This window comes from Haliotis cracherodii, unplaced genomic scaffold (genome assembly GCF_022045235.1).
Source record: "Haliotis cracherodii isolate W230 unplaced genomic scaffold, xgHalCrac1.p SCAF_12, whole genome shotgun sequence".
NCBI lineage: Eukaryota > Metazoa > Mollusca > Gastropoda > Lepetellida > Haliotidae > Haliotis > Haliotis cracherodii.
In genome coordinates, this window is record NW_027266267.1 from 13,129,876 (window position 1) to 13,147,080 (window position 17,205).

Consider the following 17,205-nt stretch of genomic DNA (forward strand, 5'->3'; position numbering starts at 1 on the left):
CAGCGCTATTTTTGGCCCAGGGTCTGGGAGACACGAGTCTATTTAATACAGTGACACCTACACAGCACTCATGTAGGCCCAGGGTCTGGGAGACCCTAGTCTATTTAATACATTGACATCTACACAGCACTCATGTTGGCCCATGGTCTGAGGGACACTAGTCTATTTGATACAGTGACACCTACACAGCACTCATGTTGGCCCAGGGTCTGGGAGACACTAGTCTATTTAATATAGTGACACCTACACAGCACTCATGTTGGCCCAGGGTCTGGGAGACACTAGTCTATTTAATACAGTGACACCTACACAGCACTCATGTTGGCCCAGGGTCTTGGAGACACGAGTCTATTTAATACAGTGACGTCTACACAGCACTCATGTTGGTCCAGGGTCTGGGAGACACTAGTCTATTTAATACAGTGACATCTACACAGCACTCATGTTGGCCCATGGTCTGAGGGACACTAGTCTATTTGATACAGTGACACCTACACAGCACTCATGTTGGCCCAGGGTCTGGGAGACACGAGTCTATTTAATATAGTGACACCTACACAGCACTCATGTTGGCCCAGGGTCTGGGAGACACGATTCTATTTAATACAGTGACACCTACACAGCACTCATGTTGGCCCAGGGTCTTGGAGACACGAGTCTATTTACTACAGTGACGTCTACACATCACTCATGTTGGTCCAGGGTCTTGGAGACACTAGTCTATGTAATACAGTGACACCTACACAGCACTCATGTTGGCCCAGGGCATGGGAGACACGAGTCAATTTAATACAGTGACACGTACACAGCACTCATGTTGGCCCAGGGTCTGGGAGACACTAGTCTATGTAATACAGTGACACCTACACAGCACTCATGTTGGCCCAGGGTCTGGGAGACACGAGTCTAATTAATACAGTGACACCTACACAGCACTCATGTTGGCCCAGGGTCTGGGAGACCCTAGTCTATTTAATACAGTGACATCTACACAGCGCTATTGTTGGCCCATGGTCTGAGGGACACGAGTCTATTTGATACAGTGACACCTACACAGCACTCATGTTGGCCCAGGGTCTGGGAGACACTAGTCTATTTAATACAGTTACGTCTACACAGCGCTTTTGTTGGCCCAGGGTCTGGGAGACACGAGTCTATTTAAAACAGTGACACTTACACAGCACTCATGTTGGCCCAGGGTCTGGGAGACACGAGTCTATTTAATACAGTGACACCTACACAGCGCTATTGTTGGCCCAGGGTCTGGGAGACACGAGTCTATGTAATACAGTGACACCTACACAGCACTCATGTTGGCCCAGGGTCTGGGAGACACTAGTCTATTTGATACAGTGACACCTACACAGCACTCATGTTACCCCAGGGACTGGGAGACACGAGTCTATTTAATACAGTGACACCTACACAGCACTCATGTTGGTCCAGGGTCTGGGAGACACGAGTCTATTTAAAACAGTGACACTTACACAGCACTCATGTTGGCCGAGGGTCTGGGAGACACTAGTCTATTTAAAACAGTGACACTTACACAGCACTCATGTTGGCCCAGGGTCTTGGAGACACGAGTCTATTTAATACAGTGACACCTACACAGCGCTATTGTTGGCCCAGGGTCTGGGAGACACGAGTCTATGTAATACAGTGACACCTACACAGCACTCATGTTGGCCCAGGGTCTGGGAGACACTAGTCTATCTAATACAGTGACGTCTACACAGCACTCATGTTACCCCAGGGACTGGGAGACACGAGTCTATTTAATACAGTGACACCTACACAGCGCTATTTTTGGCCCAGGGTCTGGGAGACACGAGTCTTTTTAATACAGTGACACCTACACAGCACTCATGTTGGCCCAGGGTCTTGGAGACCCTAGTCTATTTAATACAGTGACATCTACACAGCACTCATGTTGGCCCAGGGTCTTGGAGACACGAGTCTATTTACTACAGTGACGTCTACACATCACTCATGTTGGTCCAGGGTCTTGGAGACACTAGTCTATGTAATACAGTGACACCTACACAGCACTCATGTTGGCCCAGGGCATGGGAGACACGAGTCAATTTAATACAGTGACACGTACACAGCACTCATGTTGGCCCAGGGTCTGGGAGACACTAGTCTATGTAATACAGTGACACCTACACAGCACTCATGTTGGCCCAGGGTCTGGGAGACACGAGTCTAATTAATACAGTGACACCTACACAGCACTCATGTTGGCCCAGGGTCTGGGAGACCCTAGTCTATTTAATACAGTGACATCTACACAGCGCTATTGTTGGCCCATGGTCTGAGGGACACGAGTCTATTTGATACAGTGACACCTACACAGCACTCATGTTGGCCCAGGGTCTGGGAGACACTAGTCTATTTAATACAGTGACGTCTACACAGCGCTTTTGTTGGCCCAGGGTCTGAGAGACACGAGTCTATTTAAAACAGTGACACTTACACAGCACTCATGTTGGCCCAGGGTCTGGGAGACACGAGTCTATTTAATACAGTGACACCTACACAGCGCTATTGTTGGCCCAGGGTCTGGGAGACACGAGTCTATGTAATACAGTGACACCTACACAGCACTCATGTTGGCCCAGGGTCTGGGAGACACTAGTCTATTTGATACAGTGACACCTACACAGCACTCATGTTACCCCAGGGACTGGGAGACACGAGTCTATTTAATACAGTGACACCTACACAGCACTCATGTTGGTCCAGGGTCTGGGAGACACGAGTCTATTTAAAACAGTGACACTTACACAGCACTCATGTTGGCCGAGGGTCTGGGAGACACTAGTCTATTTAAAACAGTGACACTTACACAGCACTCATGTTGGCCCAGGGTCTGGGAGACACGAGTCTATTTAATACAGTGACACCTACACAGCGCTATTGTTGGCCCAGGGTCTGGGAGACACGAGTCTATGTAATACAGTGACACCTACACAGCACTCATGTTGGCCCAGGGTCTGGGAGACACTAGTCTATCTAATACAGTGACGTCTACACAGCACTCATGTTACCCCAGGGACTGGGAGACACGAGTCTATTTAATACAGTGACACCTACACAGCGCTATTTTTGGCCCAGGGTCTGGGAGACACGAGTCTTTTTAATACAGTGACACCTACACAGCACTCATGTTGGCCCAGGGTCTTGGAGACCCTAGTCTATTTAATACAGTGACATCTACACAGCACTCATGTTGGCCCATGGTCTGAGGGACACTAGTCTATTTGATACAGTGACACCTACACAGCACTCATGTTGGCCCAGGGTCTGGGAGACACTAGTCTATTTAATATAGTGACACCTACACAGCACTCATGTTGGCCCAGGGTCTGGGAGACACTAGTCTATTTAATACAGTGACACCTACACAGCACTCATGTTGGCCCAGGGTCTTGGAGACACGAGTCTATTTAATACAGTGACGTCTACACAGCACTCATGTTGGTCCAGGGTCTGGGAGACACTAGTCTATTTAATACAGTGACATCTACACAGCACTCATGTTGGCCCATGGTCTGAGGGACACTAGTCTATTTGATACAGTGACACCTACACAGCACTCATGTTGGCCCAGGGTCTGGGAGACACGAGTCTATTTAATATAGTGACACCTACACAGCACTCATGTTGGCCCAGGGTCTGGGAGACACGAGTCTATTTAATACAGTGACACCTACACAGCACTCATGTTGGCCCAGGGTCTTGGAGACACGAGTCTATTTACTACAGTGACGTCTACACATCACTCATGTTGGTCCAGGGTCTTGGAGACACTAGTCTATGTAATACAGTGACACCTACACAGCACTCATGTTGGCCCAGGGCATGGGAGACACGAGTCAATTTAATACAGTGACACGTACACAGCACTCATGTTGGCCCAGGGTCTGGGAGACACTAGTCTATGTAATACAGTGACACCTACACAGCACTCATGTTGGCCCAGGGTCTGGGAGACACGAGTCTAATTAATACAGTGACACCTACACAGCACTCATGTTGGCCCAGGGTCTGGGAGACCCTAGTCTATTTAATACAGTGACATCTATACAGCGCTATTGTTGGCCCATGGTCTGAGGGACACGAGTCTATTTGATACAGTGACACCTACACAGCACTCATGTTGGCCCAGGGTCTGGGAGACACTAGTCTATTTAAAACAGTGACACCTACTCAGCACTCATATTGGCCCAGGGTCTGGGGGACACAAGTCTGTTTAATACAGTAACGTTCAGTCTTATGCCTCGGAACACCAACAGTTAATACCAAATATATCAACCACATTTGCATGTGTATGTGGTGTACAGTCACACCAGCTGACAAACGCGTGTCGGACTAGTCGGCTCGGAGTCAGTTATCCCGGGAATAGGTCGCGCTGGGGAAATGTTCAACTTTGCTCTTCAAGTTTATCAGATGGAATTTCCTTCCTCTTCTCAGGTTTCGCACAGATGTCCCCTGACTCAGGTTCCGTTTTCGGCTTGACCTCTGATCTTTGTACTTTGCTGTAAATAGTCTCGACGGTATTGACTGCAAAAACACAAACAAATAGATCAGATTCATATGACCAACATTGCCACCACTTCTAATCCCCTACAGTGATATTAAACCCTTGACTAGATCGTACATCCGAGGGAGGCAGGGGTGGCCCAGTCGTCTAAGGCGCCGCGATTCGCTGTGCAGGGTTGCGTCCCTTGGCCACGCCAGAAACCTATGATTGTGGGTTCGAATGCCGGTTCGCCCCGATTATGTTTCTAGGTTTGTCAGCACCATACCCGTGCTGGTGGGTTTCACCGAAGTGATAAACGTCTGAGACCTGCATCACTTCGGGCTTTCCTCCCATATTAAGCTAACACGCCGCGATATAACTGGAATTAAAAGTGGCGTTAAACCCAACTCACTTACTCACTCAATTAAATAACCAACCATCACGTGACTGCTCTTCCGGCACCCACCCTCCAAACGGGACAGTGTTGTCAGTGCTGGCTCTTCCTTCTGCTTCTCCACCGTCTGACTTTTGAACCTTGGCATAGAGTTCTGAAAGCTCTACTGTAAAGAAACACAAATACGTTACTAAACAGACGGATTTTAAACAGGCACACCGAATCTATGTATGACCCATATCCACGGTAGTTTTTAAGATCCGTGTGATATTTATATTCGTTCCATGACGTCATATCAATGCGGCATGTTCTACAACATGTACTCGGGGAGACATGTTCTTGGCCGGTCCTTTGCGTAGATTATAACTTTATATGTTATACTACATGTACTCTGGGAGACTTGTACTTGGCCGGTCCCTAGCGTAGATTATAACTTCATATGTTATACTACATGTACTCGGGGAGACATATTCTTGGCCGGTCCCTAGCGTTAATTATAACTTCATACGTTATACAACATGTACTCGGGGAGACATGTTCTAGGCCGGTCCCTAGTGTAGATTATAACTTTATATCCATCACAGTAATAGAAAAATGTTAAATATAACTGACGTCATCAACACGACATATAGTAATTGGTTTACTATTTTTTTCACGATTGAGATTCGCCACAGATTTGGGAGATATCACAACAGTGAAATTGCATCACAGTCGGTTACCATGACGCCACAATCAAATGACATTACTAATCTCTTTTCCGCTGAAGCAGGTAATTACTGTTTAAAAACTTAAAAGTAGGTGAAATAGTTTTGGCTCAAATAAATCAAAACTCGTCGACACAAATGAAATATCCTCGGCAAGTCTTGGATATTAGAAACTTTCATGGAATAGTCTTGAAGTATTTGACGTCGAAAGACATTCGAGTGTGTGTATTTGTATGTATTTGCATGTACATGAATGAACACCACAGACGGAACACGACCATGCAGTTTAACCAGAACCATGGATCAACCGAATGGATCTGTATACATTTAATAATAGTTCCTGGAAGGATTCGAAAGGAAAACATCACTTGTAGATATGTACAGAGACCATTTCGCAACCAGTCTTGGCATATTGATATACCATATCATTGCATAGCCCGTTTTGCTTCAAGGCTCAATAACCTCAGTGTCATGCTCCAAGTGGACATGTCAGTAACCATCTTCATCACCCATTAAGACAAATACTGACCAGTTGTTGTCAGCTCTTTTACCATCCTTCCTCCAAGCAAGATGTCATCATTTCTGGCTGTTCTGTTTACCCCCTTAATACAGGGCTTTTGCACTTTGCTATACAAATCTGCAACGTCATCTGTAATTCACAAGAAACTATGCATACGAGTATGTTTCAAATTTAATAGGTAATATAATGTTCTATTGTTACATCTAAGTTGTGGCGTATTTCGTGATTTACGTATAATAAGATTAAGCAGCGATACACAATGAATACTATTGTGTTGAGTACAGTTATGTTAGACCGCCTCCGGGGTTCGATCCCCAGCCGCGTCATACCAAAAGACGTTTAAAGATGTCACTTGTTGTTACCCTGTCTGGCGCTCGGCATTAAGGGGCTAAAACAAGGACTGGTCGGCTCGGAGTCAGTATACTGTGTCTGAGTGGGGTATTCATGTTCATCTCAGTGTGCTAGCACTATAAATCGGCATCAGTCCGGACTAGTACAAGCAGCCACACACACACGTACATGCACGTCGCTATATAAGTGCAATAATCTTGGACGCGACGTTAAACCCCATTTCCCCTCACCTCACCTACAGTTATGTTACTACTTATTGCTACCATGTTGCGTTTCTTCATCATCTCCACGTGATTGTTCTCGCATGTCAACGTGCACACATAGTTGTCATGAGAGTCAATACTTACCATTACCAGGACCACCATCTGCAACAGACGTCTCATCCCTTGCTTCCGAAGCAGTCATATTACCGGCTGTCCAGTAGACAGGGTTCTCTGCCATCAACATACAATATCATGACCATACACACGTCCCAGCCCACAGACACTCATACCTTTCCCGTATAGCCAAAATAAAATATCGAAATGTTATGATAAGGCTTAGAGCCGGGCTACTAAGACTGAAAGTAAACGAGGGTAGATCGGCTGATATTGATGTTCGTATACGGCTCTGACCCACATGTGAAACAAGTAAAGAGAATGAATATCATTTTACTTTAGAATGTGAATATTGCAACGAAATTAGACAACTGTACTTACCAACAACTTTTTGCCATAATCAAAATATGCATAAATTTAAAATGCTGCTGTCATCTCCATGTAAACAATTACTTGGAAAACTATGTAAATCCTGTATTACAGCTATGAAAGAAGACGTAATTATGAAAAGTCTGTAAATCTGTAAATTTGTACCTGACATTACCCTTTTTCATGTACCACACTATTTCAAATGTATGTATTGTATATTGGCCAGTGGCCTTGGTACAAATAAAATAGTATCAAATTAAATTTAAAGAAAAGATTGAACAACTCTCCACACGATCTATCTGTAACTTTGAAAGACGGAAAATGTCTGCACGCACTAGCTATACACGAATGCGCTGGTTATTGGTTCGAATCCTAGCTAAAGCCTGATTAGGATACTTGGTTTGTGTATTGGCTTCTTTATAAACCATTTTCCAATTCTTCAATATTAAAATTAAATATTGTATGAGAGACGATATATCTAACTCGATCTCTCACTCACTAATTTTAACTGACTACAAAACCATATTGAGTGGTTCTCGTTGGTTCGAATTCCAGATTCCTCACTGATAATATATCTGGGTATGTCAGCACCATACCCATACTCATATTTTTCAACAAAATCGTAAGGATCTAATACATGCACCATGTCCGGTTATCCTCTCACATGAAATCAGTAAAACTCATTTACAAACATTTAAAATTGGTGGCATGCTGGTAGCTGCGATGAATTGAAGACAGATTGGACTTATTGTGATCAGTCTACTCTCGGCACTATACTCGTACCAATGTAAGCAGACGGATTGTCCCATGACAAGGGAGTTGACTGACTATAAATGTCCCGTTACCCCACTCGCCGAACTAGGCTGGAATTAAGGACTCATGTTTTGGCTATGCACGAGTATACAACAGTCAATCAAAATCGCCTAGCGGTTTATAAACTACATGGTGACTGCCGTGTAGATTTCGGCCGATTGCATGAATTGCAGATCATGTGTACCGTCAACTGGGCGTAGAGAGATACTGCACAAATCTTAATGAAGTGCTCAAGTGATATGATGCACTTCGTTTGGTAAGACACGTTTTATTGCAATTAAGACCTTGATTATCCATCAGATCGTCTTGACAATACGCCGCCATTTTGTTTGAATTAAATGCATATGATTTAAGAGGTGGCATTTGATTGGTCTTCAGACAGGAAATCATTCGTTATAACCACTGATGGCGCTACGATCGAGCCACGAAATTCTAGCCTACTTCGGCAAGTGTGAAAACTGGACTTTTACAGTCAGTTGACTCCCCTGCCTCGGGAAGATGTATTTCCCCCTACTGTGTCATTTCAATAAGTTAGTGAGGAAGCATCAAATTAATGTCCCCATGCTAAAAATAATGTCACCTGTCATTTCAGCCAGGGAAGATGTCGAGTTGGCTCTCGTCCTGAAATTTAATTAAGATACATTGACCATCTAGAAGATTATACATATTTTCAATTCTGCTAAAACTATCATATGGTCACGGCAAGGTGACCTTATGGTTTATCTTACAGGGGATGCACAGCTATATAATGTAGTCAGCATATGATCGCGGCTCCAGAGTAGCCCTATTTTATCATTTCCCTCATAACAAATATGTAGGCCACACATTTAACATATGTTTACAAGCGTGAATAGCTCATTGTCGTACAAACAATAATTTTACCAATCATGTCATAACTTGTTCCCTACCGAGAACAATAGTGATTGTCAATCAAATATTGAGGGGTTTGTCTTCCTAGCAAATGTTTTGTGATGTAGAGCCACAATTTATGAGGGGGGTTCATATTCGTATAGCTCTCATTCACAGTAGAAAAGTCGTGTAGATTCGAAACATCAGACATGGGAACAACCAGGAAGTACATTGTACTGCAAAGTTTCAGCCCACTGACCCAGATTAGGTGGACAAACTATCGCATCACGTTGTGTCTGTCTGCCTACAGCAACATCTGTTTACATCTTGACGCATGGGTGTGGTTCTTGTTTGTAGTAAAGTAATGTATTGCATTTTTCCCCTGTGGACTGTTATTGTCAGACAAACGGGTAATCTTGTTACAGGACTCCAGAGGTCGGCATATAATACACCATTACATCAGTTGCAGAATACTGATTGTTTTATGAATATAGGTATTTAAAGAGAACAAATGTTATAATTTTGGAAAACGCTTTCATAGTAAAGAGCAGTTTCTCGTACTTTTCGAACCTACACTGCTAGAGTGAGGCACCTAATCACCAGTGTACAAAGTCTGCGATTTAAACCACTCAGCCACCGAGGCTTCAAACTAGTCATGCCTGCAATTAAACGTTAAGTATATTCTGTGTATAGGGAATTGGTACCACATGTTCATCTGCCTTTTGATGACCTGTTTCGGAATCATATCAAGCCGGATGGCTGAAGTCAATATAAGAATATTGTAACTTACCTCTCTCTTTTAGAAACATGATCTGATGAGGAGAAAAAATATAAACATTGTCAATAATTGCTTTTTATTGAAATACAATTAACAGGGGAGATATTCAAGTGATTCCAGTATTATCCTTTTGGCATGTCCATACTATATAAATCAATCTTTATTCATGGTACTTATGAGGCCTAAGGCCTATAGTACAATGTGTGGGGCGTGTTACAAATTCATACATTTTCTTAGTTTCATGGCATGATAAATGAACATTGATAGATTTCTAATAGTTTCTGTACAATCACAAGTCATTAATTTACAAAATTTGTTACCGTTTGGGTTGCGGTAGAAATAGTTATTTAGATATTTTGCTCTTAAATCTTCAAACACTGGACATACACATAAAAAGTGATATTCATCTTCAGTACAATCAGTTTTACAAATCCTACAAAGTCTGTGTTCTCTTGCAATACCTTCATATCTGCCTGTTTCAATAAATAGATCATGTGAGCCACAACGGAATCGAGAAAGAGCTGTTCTAAACTTATGTAGATTTACACCTAATAGATAAGGTTCTAGTATAATAGTAGTCTTAAATGTAGTGTAGTAGTTTGCTTTTCTAAAACTGGACAAAGAACAATGCCATTTTTGAATGTACATATCTTTTAAAGTCTGTGTCAAACGGGAGAAGAAATGTTGTGGCATATCTACATGTTGCTGTAACCAAATATAACCATATCCACATTCGTATAACATGTTTTTAACTTTTGATGCCCAATTTTGTTTCCCATGGCTGTCGTAGAGAAGCATCATATTATAACATTTTTTCGGGTATCTTGAAGACTATAGCACGTGTATTAGGGCAGAGAGCAGCAGGGTAAGTAAGGCATCTTCTACATATTGCAAATATGAATACGAAATGAAGCATATTTTTTCTGAAAAATGTCATTGCAAAATCATGTCTATTGCTATTCATATAACTTATTCAACTTGTTCTCACAAACGTCAGTGGGCATTTAACATATTGCGACAATACATCACATAATAGCGTATAACAGGATGAATACATATGCCCACCCAGCAAAAGCATATATCAAATATTGGACAGGCTGCTGTGCTTGGTTCTATCACTGATATGGCGTGTCTGATAAGGGATGGTCGTGAACTCACCTCGTACAGAAGCCACTACCTTTAGGAGGCCAACGAGAAGAAGAACAATCGCCAGGATGCCCCCAGCAGTCCCAGCACATATGATGACCAGGTTGTACTCCACATCCATGTCAGATTGTTGAAATCTCGTACTTCCATTTTCTGATTCGCGGGGCACATCAGTGGTTGGTGGTGATGTTAGCAGATATGTAGAATGAGACGTGTTCTGTGATTCACGGGGCACATCAGTGGTTGGTGGTGATGTTAGGAGATATGTAGAATGAGACGTGTTCTGTGATTCGCGGGGCACATCAGTGGTTGGTGGTGATGTTAGCAGATATGTAGAATGAGACGTGTTTTCTGATTCACGGGACACATCAGTGGTTTGAGGTGATGTCACCAGAACTGGAGGAAGAGGTGTATTCTCTGAAACGATAAAACCCTTTCCATATTATCGGAAATCTCAGGAAATCTTGACAACCTGGACGGTACCGTCGCTAATAAAATGTACCGGATTAATTCCAAATATACCGGGTAATGGAAACAGGGTAACTTGCTTTGTAGAGGTTTGACGTTCATTACACGATAGTCCCGAAAGATGGGGCCAACCTTACACAGTTTTACTTATTGTTAAATGGTTGTGATGAGGAAGATCATGAAGCATGCCTGGGTATGAAGCTACATGTGTTTGTGGAAGTGGTCAGTTTACGCTGTTTTGAATACGAATATGAACATGTACCCTATGTGTAGTAAGTGAGTGCGTATGGTTTTAGGATGCCTTTTGCAATATATCAGCACACCAAATGGTGGAACCAAATTGTGTTAAGAAGAAATATACCTTTTCGGGTGTCCATTTTCAGCAAGACTTGTGCGTGAAACCCTCCAGAACTGCATGACCAGTTTTTTGCGTCTGCACTGGTAACATTCTCAATCATTAGTGAAGAAGATGTCCGGTTACATGAGGCCGTCGTGGTTTCTGATATGTATATATTGGTCGGTGCATACACGAGACGACAGTTCCCTGAGTTGTTTGGGGTTGTTTTGGCTACGAATATGTCTTCTATTTTCCACATAGCACTTATAATACCCTCCCTGCTCCTGAAGTAGCATGTGAGCTTGACATCCGTCCCCTCCACCACCGTGTATGGACTTTTGGATGGGTCCATGAGCACTGCAACAAACAACGTTGTAACCTATTCATTAACAAGACAGATCAATATATAGTTCCATATTGGAATTAATGTGTCTGTACAATGAGAACAAACCATAACGTAAGTCGTGGCATGTGCACATGAACAAAGTAAAATGAATTATAACATGTCATCATCAATTTCAACTGCAATGGCAATATTTATGACAATAACGTTATTTCATTGGAAAGATATGACCGTTCGTGTTTGACGGTGATGTCAGAATTCATCGTGGCATGCGTCTGCAGCATGCCACCGATGCATTCTTCAAAACGCAGCATGCACAGGTATTGGATATCTGAACACACTGTCTTACAATTTTTAAGCCGTCCCTGTAAACATGACGTGAACATGATATCAGAGGCGAAGATGGCAAATAATCAATTGACTCAAGGTGCCATGTTTATCCTAAAATAGCCATGTCGTGTGAACTCCACACTTAAAACGGATATTGTTTTGGGGTGATTAAAATGTAACCTCAGATGACAATGGTGTTGGTTACTTATTGTCAGAGGGTTGTTCTTACACATCACGTTTTGATTAGGTTCCATTGTTTTAATCTGGCTACGTATACAGACATATACATTCTTCAAAAAAAAGAAGCGCCAGGTAGTATGTAGTCATTGAACCTGACTACACAAAAATCTAGTACATGAATTGGAAATATGTTATTTGAAAATGTTGGTGGCCTGATATTCAAAACGTCAAAACGCAGCCATTGTCGATTTGCAATGTCTTAAACGGCATTTTTTTCACACTTCTTCAAAAATGTCATGGAGGAAAACAATAAAGCAAACTGCACGTGTAAGTTATGGCATTCGTGGTAGTGGCTACAAAAAGGCAAGCATAAGCCAATAATTTGTCACTCAATTGTCAACATTTTTCAAGTTCGAAAATGCCGAGACTCGGCGCAGCCGATCGGAAACATCGCCATAGGACGTATCCAGAGAGGGGAATCGCAGTCTTCTGTTGCACGCCACTTCAACGTCCACCACAGTACCACTTGCCGCTGTTTTGACAGATACACACAGTTCAATTCCACTGCAGACCGTCCGAGAACCGGCCGACCAAGAATTACCACCCCTGCACAGGATCCGACTGTTCCACCTACGTCATCGCACGTCACAGCTACGGAGACTGCAGGACGTATCCCTGGTTTGAGGGGGATATCGGACCAGACTGTCAGGAACCATCTTCGCGAGGCTGGAATCTGACCCAGTAATCGTTCCTGTTTTGCGACAGGTCCATCGACAGCGACGCTTGCGTTAGTGCCGTACCTTACAACCTTGGAATTTGAGAAACTGGAGACGAGTGTGGTTTAGCGAGCGAGATGGAAGAAAACGTATTTATCGTCGTCGAACTGAGCGTTTCGTCCCACATTGTGTACTTGAATTCGACAATGGTGGTAGTGTCATGGTGTGGGGTGCCATATCCTACACCACGAGATCTGACTTGGTTTTGATTCAGGTCTTTCAGAGCAAATCACTACATGAATCACCTTCTTCCAAACACTGACCGCCAGTGGGAGCTGTTTCAACAGGACAAAGCTCCACCGCACACAGCTTGTGTCACGGTAGACTACCTCCATAATGACAACATCAACTTCCTGCCCTCAACCCAATCGAACACCTCTGGGATGAACTCGATCGACGTGTACGTCAACGTCAGAACACGCCGCAGACACTCCCACAGCAGGCCAACGCGTTACAAGCAAAATGGCGAAGAATTCCACAGAACAGAATTCGTACACTTATCCGGTCAGTGCGAAGGAGATGCAGAGCCGTGATTGCTGCCCGGGGCGGGGTCACTCGAGATATAGAGTTCAGGGCCACTTTGTGGCCCTGTGTGACATGACAATGAATTGTTTTCAATGCCTTTGTACAACGACAACATGTGACTATGAAAATGCATATATGATATTAAATTAAATATAGATTTTATTACGTACAATATATTTACCTGTGCTTTTCATTTCTTGGAGAGTGTATACATGTTTATGTGCGTTCTGAAGAACGTATGTTCATTATTATTATGTGTGATTTCCATTGTTTTGAAGGACTATAAATTCATTTTGTCTTGTTTTGGGTGACGTGCATAAATATGTGTAGTAACTTTACACATGCCCATATAGTGGTTGAAAATGTTGTAAATTGTAAATGTATCCCTGACATACACGCTTGGACCATGAACTGTATCAGGGCTAAAATGGGGAAAGGTCAAACTGAATTTGTTATTTATGTGGTACAGCAGAATAATGGTCATGTAAAGTGTGACAAAGTGTGATAACAGCCAATTGATACCGGTGCTGAACATGATACATCATTGATTGCTTCATAGAATACAAAGCAAATGTAAGCGAACGTATGCATGTACTTACGTTCATCTTCTGAGCAAACTCCAGAAAACACACAGGATGACACTATCACAATCGCATACGTCAGGATACGCATAATTCTCCAGATGAGCAATGTTTAGCAACCCGATCAAATGCAATACGCCTGCATAGTAGCTATGTACTATCATACAAAGTGTGTATGCTGATGCGATGTGTGAGTACAAGTGCAAGAGAATGTTCACGTCCGTTATCTCCTTCATCAACAAGAAGTAACGTTTCCGCCACGTACAGAAATAGTCTAACATTACATTTGTTTGGGCGAGATTGCACCATCGGTGGTTCACATAAGGAAATGGCGTTCACTCAAATCACAGACTCGAGCTACCATCGTCGTATTCGTATTTGCCAAAAATGCTCTTCTGTCGCGTTACATGTCAACGCTAATATTAATTATGCAACTCATCCATGAGGTAAATAACATTCTTAGTCATGTGTTTCTATATTTTATATTCACCAATCCACCCTTGACTTGTAGCGTAACATTAACGCTTCCTGGGAATGAAACAAACACTGATGATGTCACTGTGCTTTTGTTCTGAATAGAGACTAATGCGGATGAACTCACATGCTTTTGTAATGGTTGTGTGATATGCATGCCCTCTTAAGTCCTATTTATATGAACCCTCGTTGCCCCCTTGGGGTAAAATAACCCAGGGTACATATACCCACGTGGGCAAAGGGAGAAAATGGTTGTGTTTATATGCACTTGTATAGTTCATTATAATGTCAATCAATTTTGCTCATTTGAGTCAAGACAATGGCAAGGTTTTGAGGTTGTGCTCGGAGAAGGAGAAGACAACGTTTTATACATGCGTTAGCTTTGGCAATAAGCTCGTCTTTTCTACAAGAGAGATTTGTCTGGATGAAGGGAAGATGCAAAAGTGAATTGAGCGATATTGTTTCAGAAACAATTGATTAAGATCATTGGTTTGAAATTTTCAGGATGCCTGAAACGTGTTTCAAATAATCTAAATACAATTGGAGCAAGATCTGCGTTGTTCATCAGACGTTAGAGAAGCCTTGACCATAACGCATCGGGTTACAGTACAGTGTAGCTGTGTACCTCTTGGCCACAACAGTGAAATACTGAACTATAGGTAACATGTTTGGAATAGCCAGGTCCACAATGTGTATCTGCGTCCATGACGTCTGCGAAGTCATACACGAGGATGTGTTGAGCCCATTTCTGGTGTCCCAGCGGTGATATTGCTGGAATATTGCTAAAAGCGGCGTAAAACCATACTCACTCACTCATACACGAAGGGATGTTTAATGAACTGGTCAGATGTCCACTTGGTGAAGCCTTGTTGGAGGTAATTGCTGGATATTAAGTCAAATGGAACCTTCCCAACTGTGCAGGAGCAATATTTGCTACACATGTTCCCTTTATTGCTCCTAACTATTGCCATGCTGACGTTGTGAACAGAAAAGAGTGATAGTCTGCATAATGCAGGCTGTATGTGATGATAAATACCGATTCATTGCCCATTGTCTTCCTGGCTCCTGAAACCATTCACTAACAGCAGAGAGCTTACAACAGAACAATCGTACTTCAACTACCATCAGTGCCCGTATTACGATTGAAAACACATTCGGGCGGTTGAAAGATGGAGGTTTCCACAATAGGTTGACGTTGACGTCAATTTCATATTAACCCTTGTTGTTGCAGCTGCCGCACTACACAACCTGTGTGAAACAAAGATCAGCCCAACCTTCCAGACTGCCATGCTGCAGTCCTAGATTCACCATGAGCCAGAAACCCCAGACAACTTAGGGATCCCATATGCAAGTGAAACCAACATTGACCTTTCAGTTTCGCAAGGAGTGCGTTTGAAGGAGGACATAGCCAACACGTGGTCAATTAGATTGAAATTTAATTTGAAATGACGTGTGGTGCTTTGACAACAACTATGTAACCATGAACAAATCCAATGTAACAATGTATTCATTTTTTAACGTAAACAGGGGTGTTGCAAGACAGTGAATCTAATGGGGCAGATGTCGAAATACGTTTCTATGCCAATAATTCAGTGGCGTAAAAACAGTTGTCCTTTCTAGGGTAGGGAAAATTTACAACTTGGGGCATTACTGTCCCAGGGGTTAAATGCCCATATTTGCCCTGAGGAGTAAATGTACCAACCATGGTAAAAATATCCCAGGGGTAAATGGATGCATGTAAACGTAGCTTTAGTGATGATAATTATTTTCTAAAATGCAAACCCACGTTGTTCCATCATATATAGTGGAAGGCGGGCTAACATTTGATTACAAACTCGTGGGGATTAATAAGACCTCGACCTAGTTTTGAGATGTTCGTTGAGGTTAGGTTTGTGCGCAGAGGCGTCGACATAATCGTACCTTCCAATTCAAAAAGCCATATATTTACTATATAGTGAAAACATACAAGGTGTCTAATTTATTACAGATTCGCGACAAAACGTGTGTTTGGTTTCGGATGCTGCCCCACGAACTCCTTATCGATTAGGTAGAGTTAGATTCGCCCATTCCCTAAAATGACAAAATTCAAATGCCTTTGCTGTTTTCTATATATAAATATTTAAAGGAAAAGTATGTTCAATAAACGATGACTCAACCAGTCATTCATTGCCATGATGCTGTTTAACATGTACACGGATAGATTGATAATAATTATACTGCGATCAGCTGTCATCGATAAAAGGATCAGGATCAAGGCAAAAGTAGAAATTGGTTTCTAATGTCAACAAAGTGTGAACAAACGAGTAACAAGTGATTAAACTATATGTCATCAATAAGTAATATCATACATGGCTGTTTAAAACTTTCTGTAGCTCTCTATTTGTGTTGAAGTGCTTAGATTCCAATGTTTTGGATCTGCCTT

The 17,205-nt window shown here is 42.6% G+C and overlaps 1 protein-coding gene across 1 annotated transcript; it reads right to left on the minus strand.

The window, feature by feature from the left end:
- Positions 1–4,183: 4,183 nt before the first annotated feature.
- Positions 4,184–6,946, minus strand: LOC139457569 (uncharacterized). Its single transcript, XM_071238943.1, has 4 exons — positions 6,845–6,946; positions 6,156–6,275; positions 4,966–5,088; positions 4,184–4,569 (listed from the first exon to the last, which is right to left on the minus strand). Exons 1-4 carry the CDS (start codon positions 6,942–6,944, stop codon positions 4,430–4,432), a joined length of 483 nt encoding a protein of 160 aa, XP_071095044.1. The 5' UTR covers positions 6,945–6,946; the 3' UTR covers positions 4,184–4,429.
- Between the last annotated feature and the right edge of the window lie 10,259 nt (positions 6,947–17,205).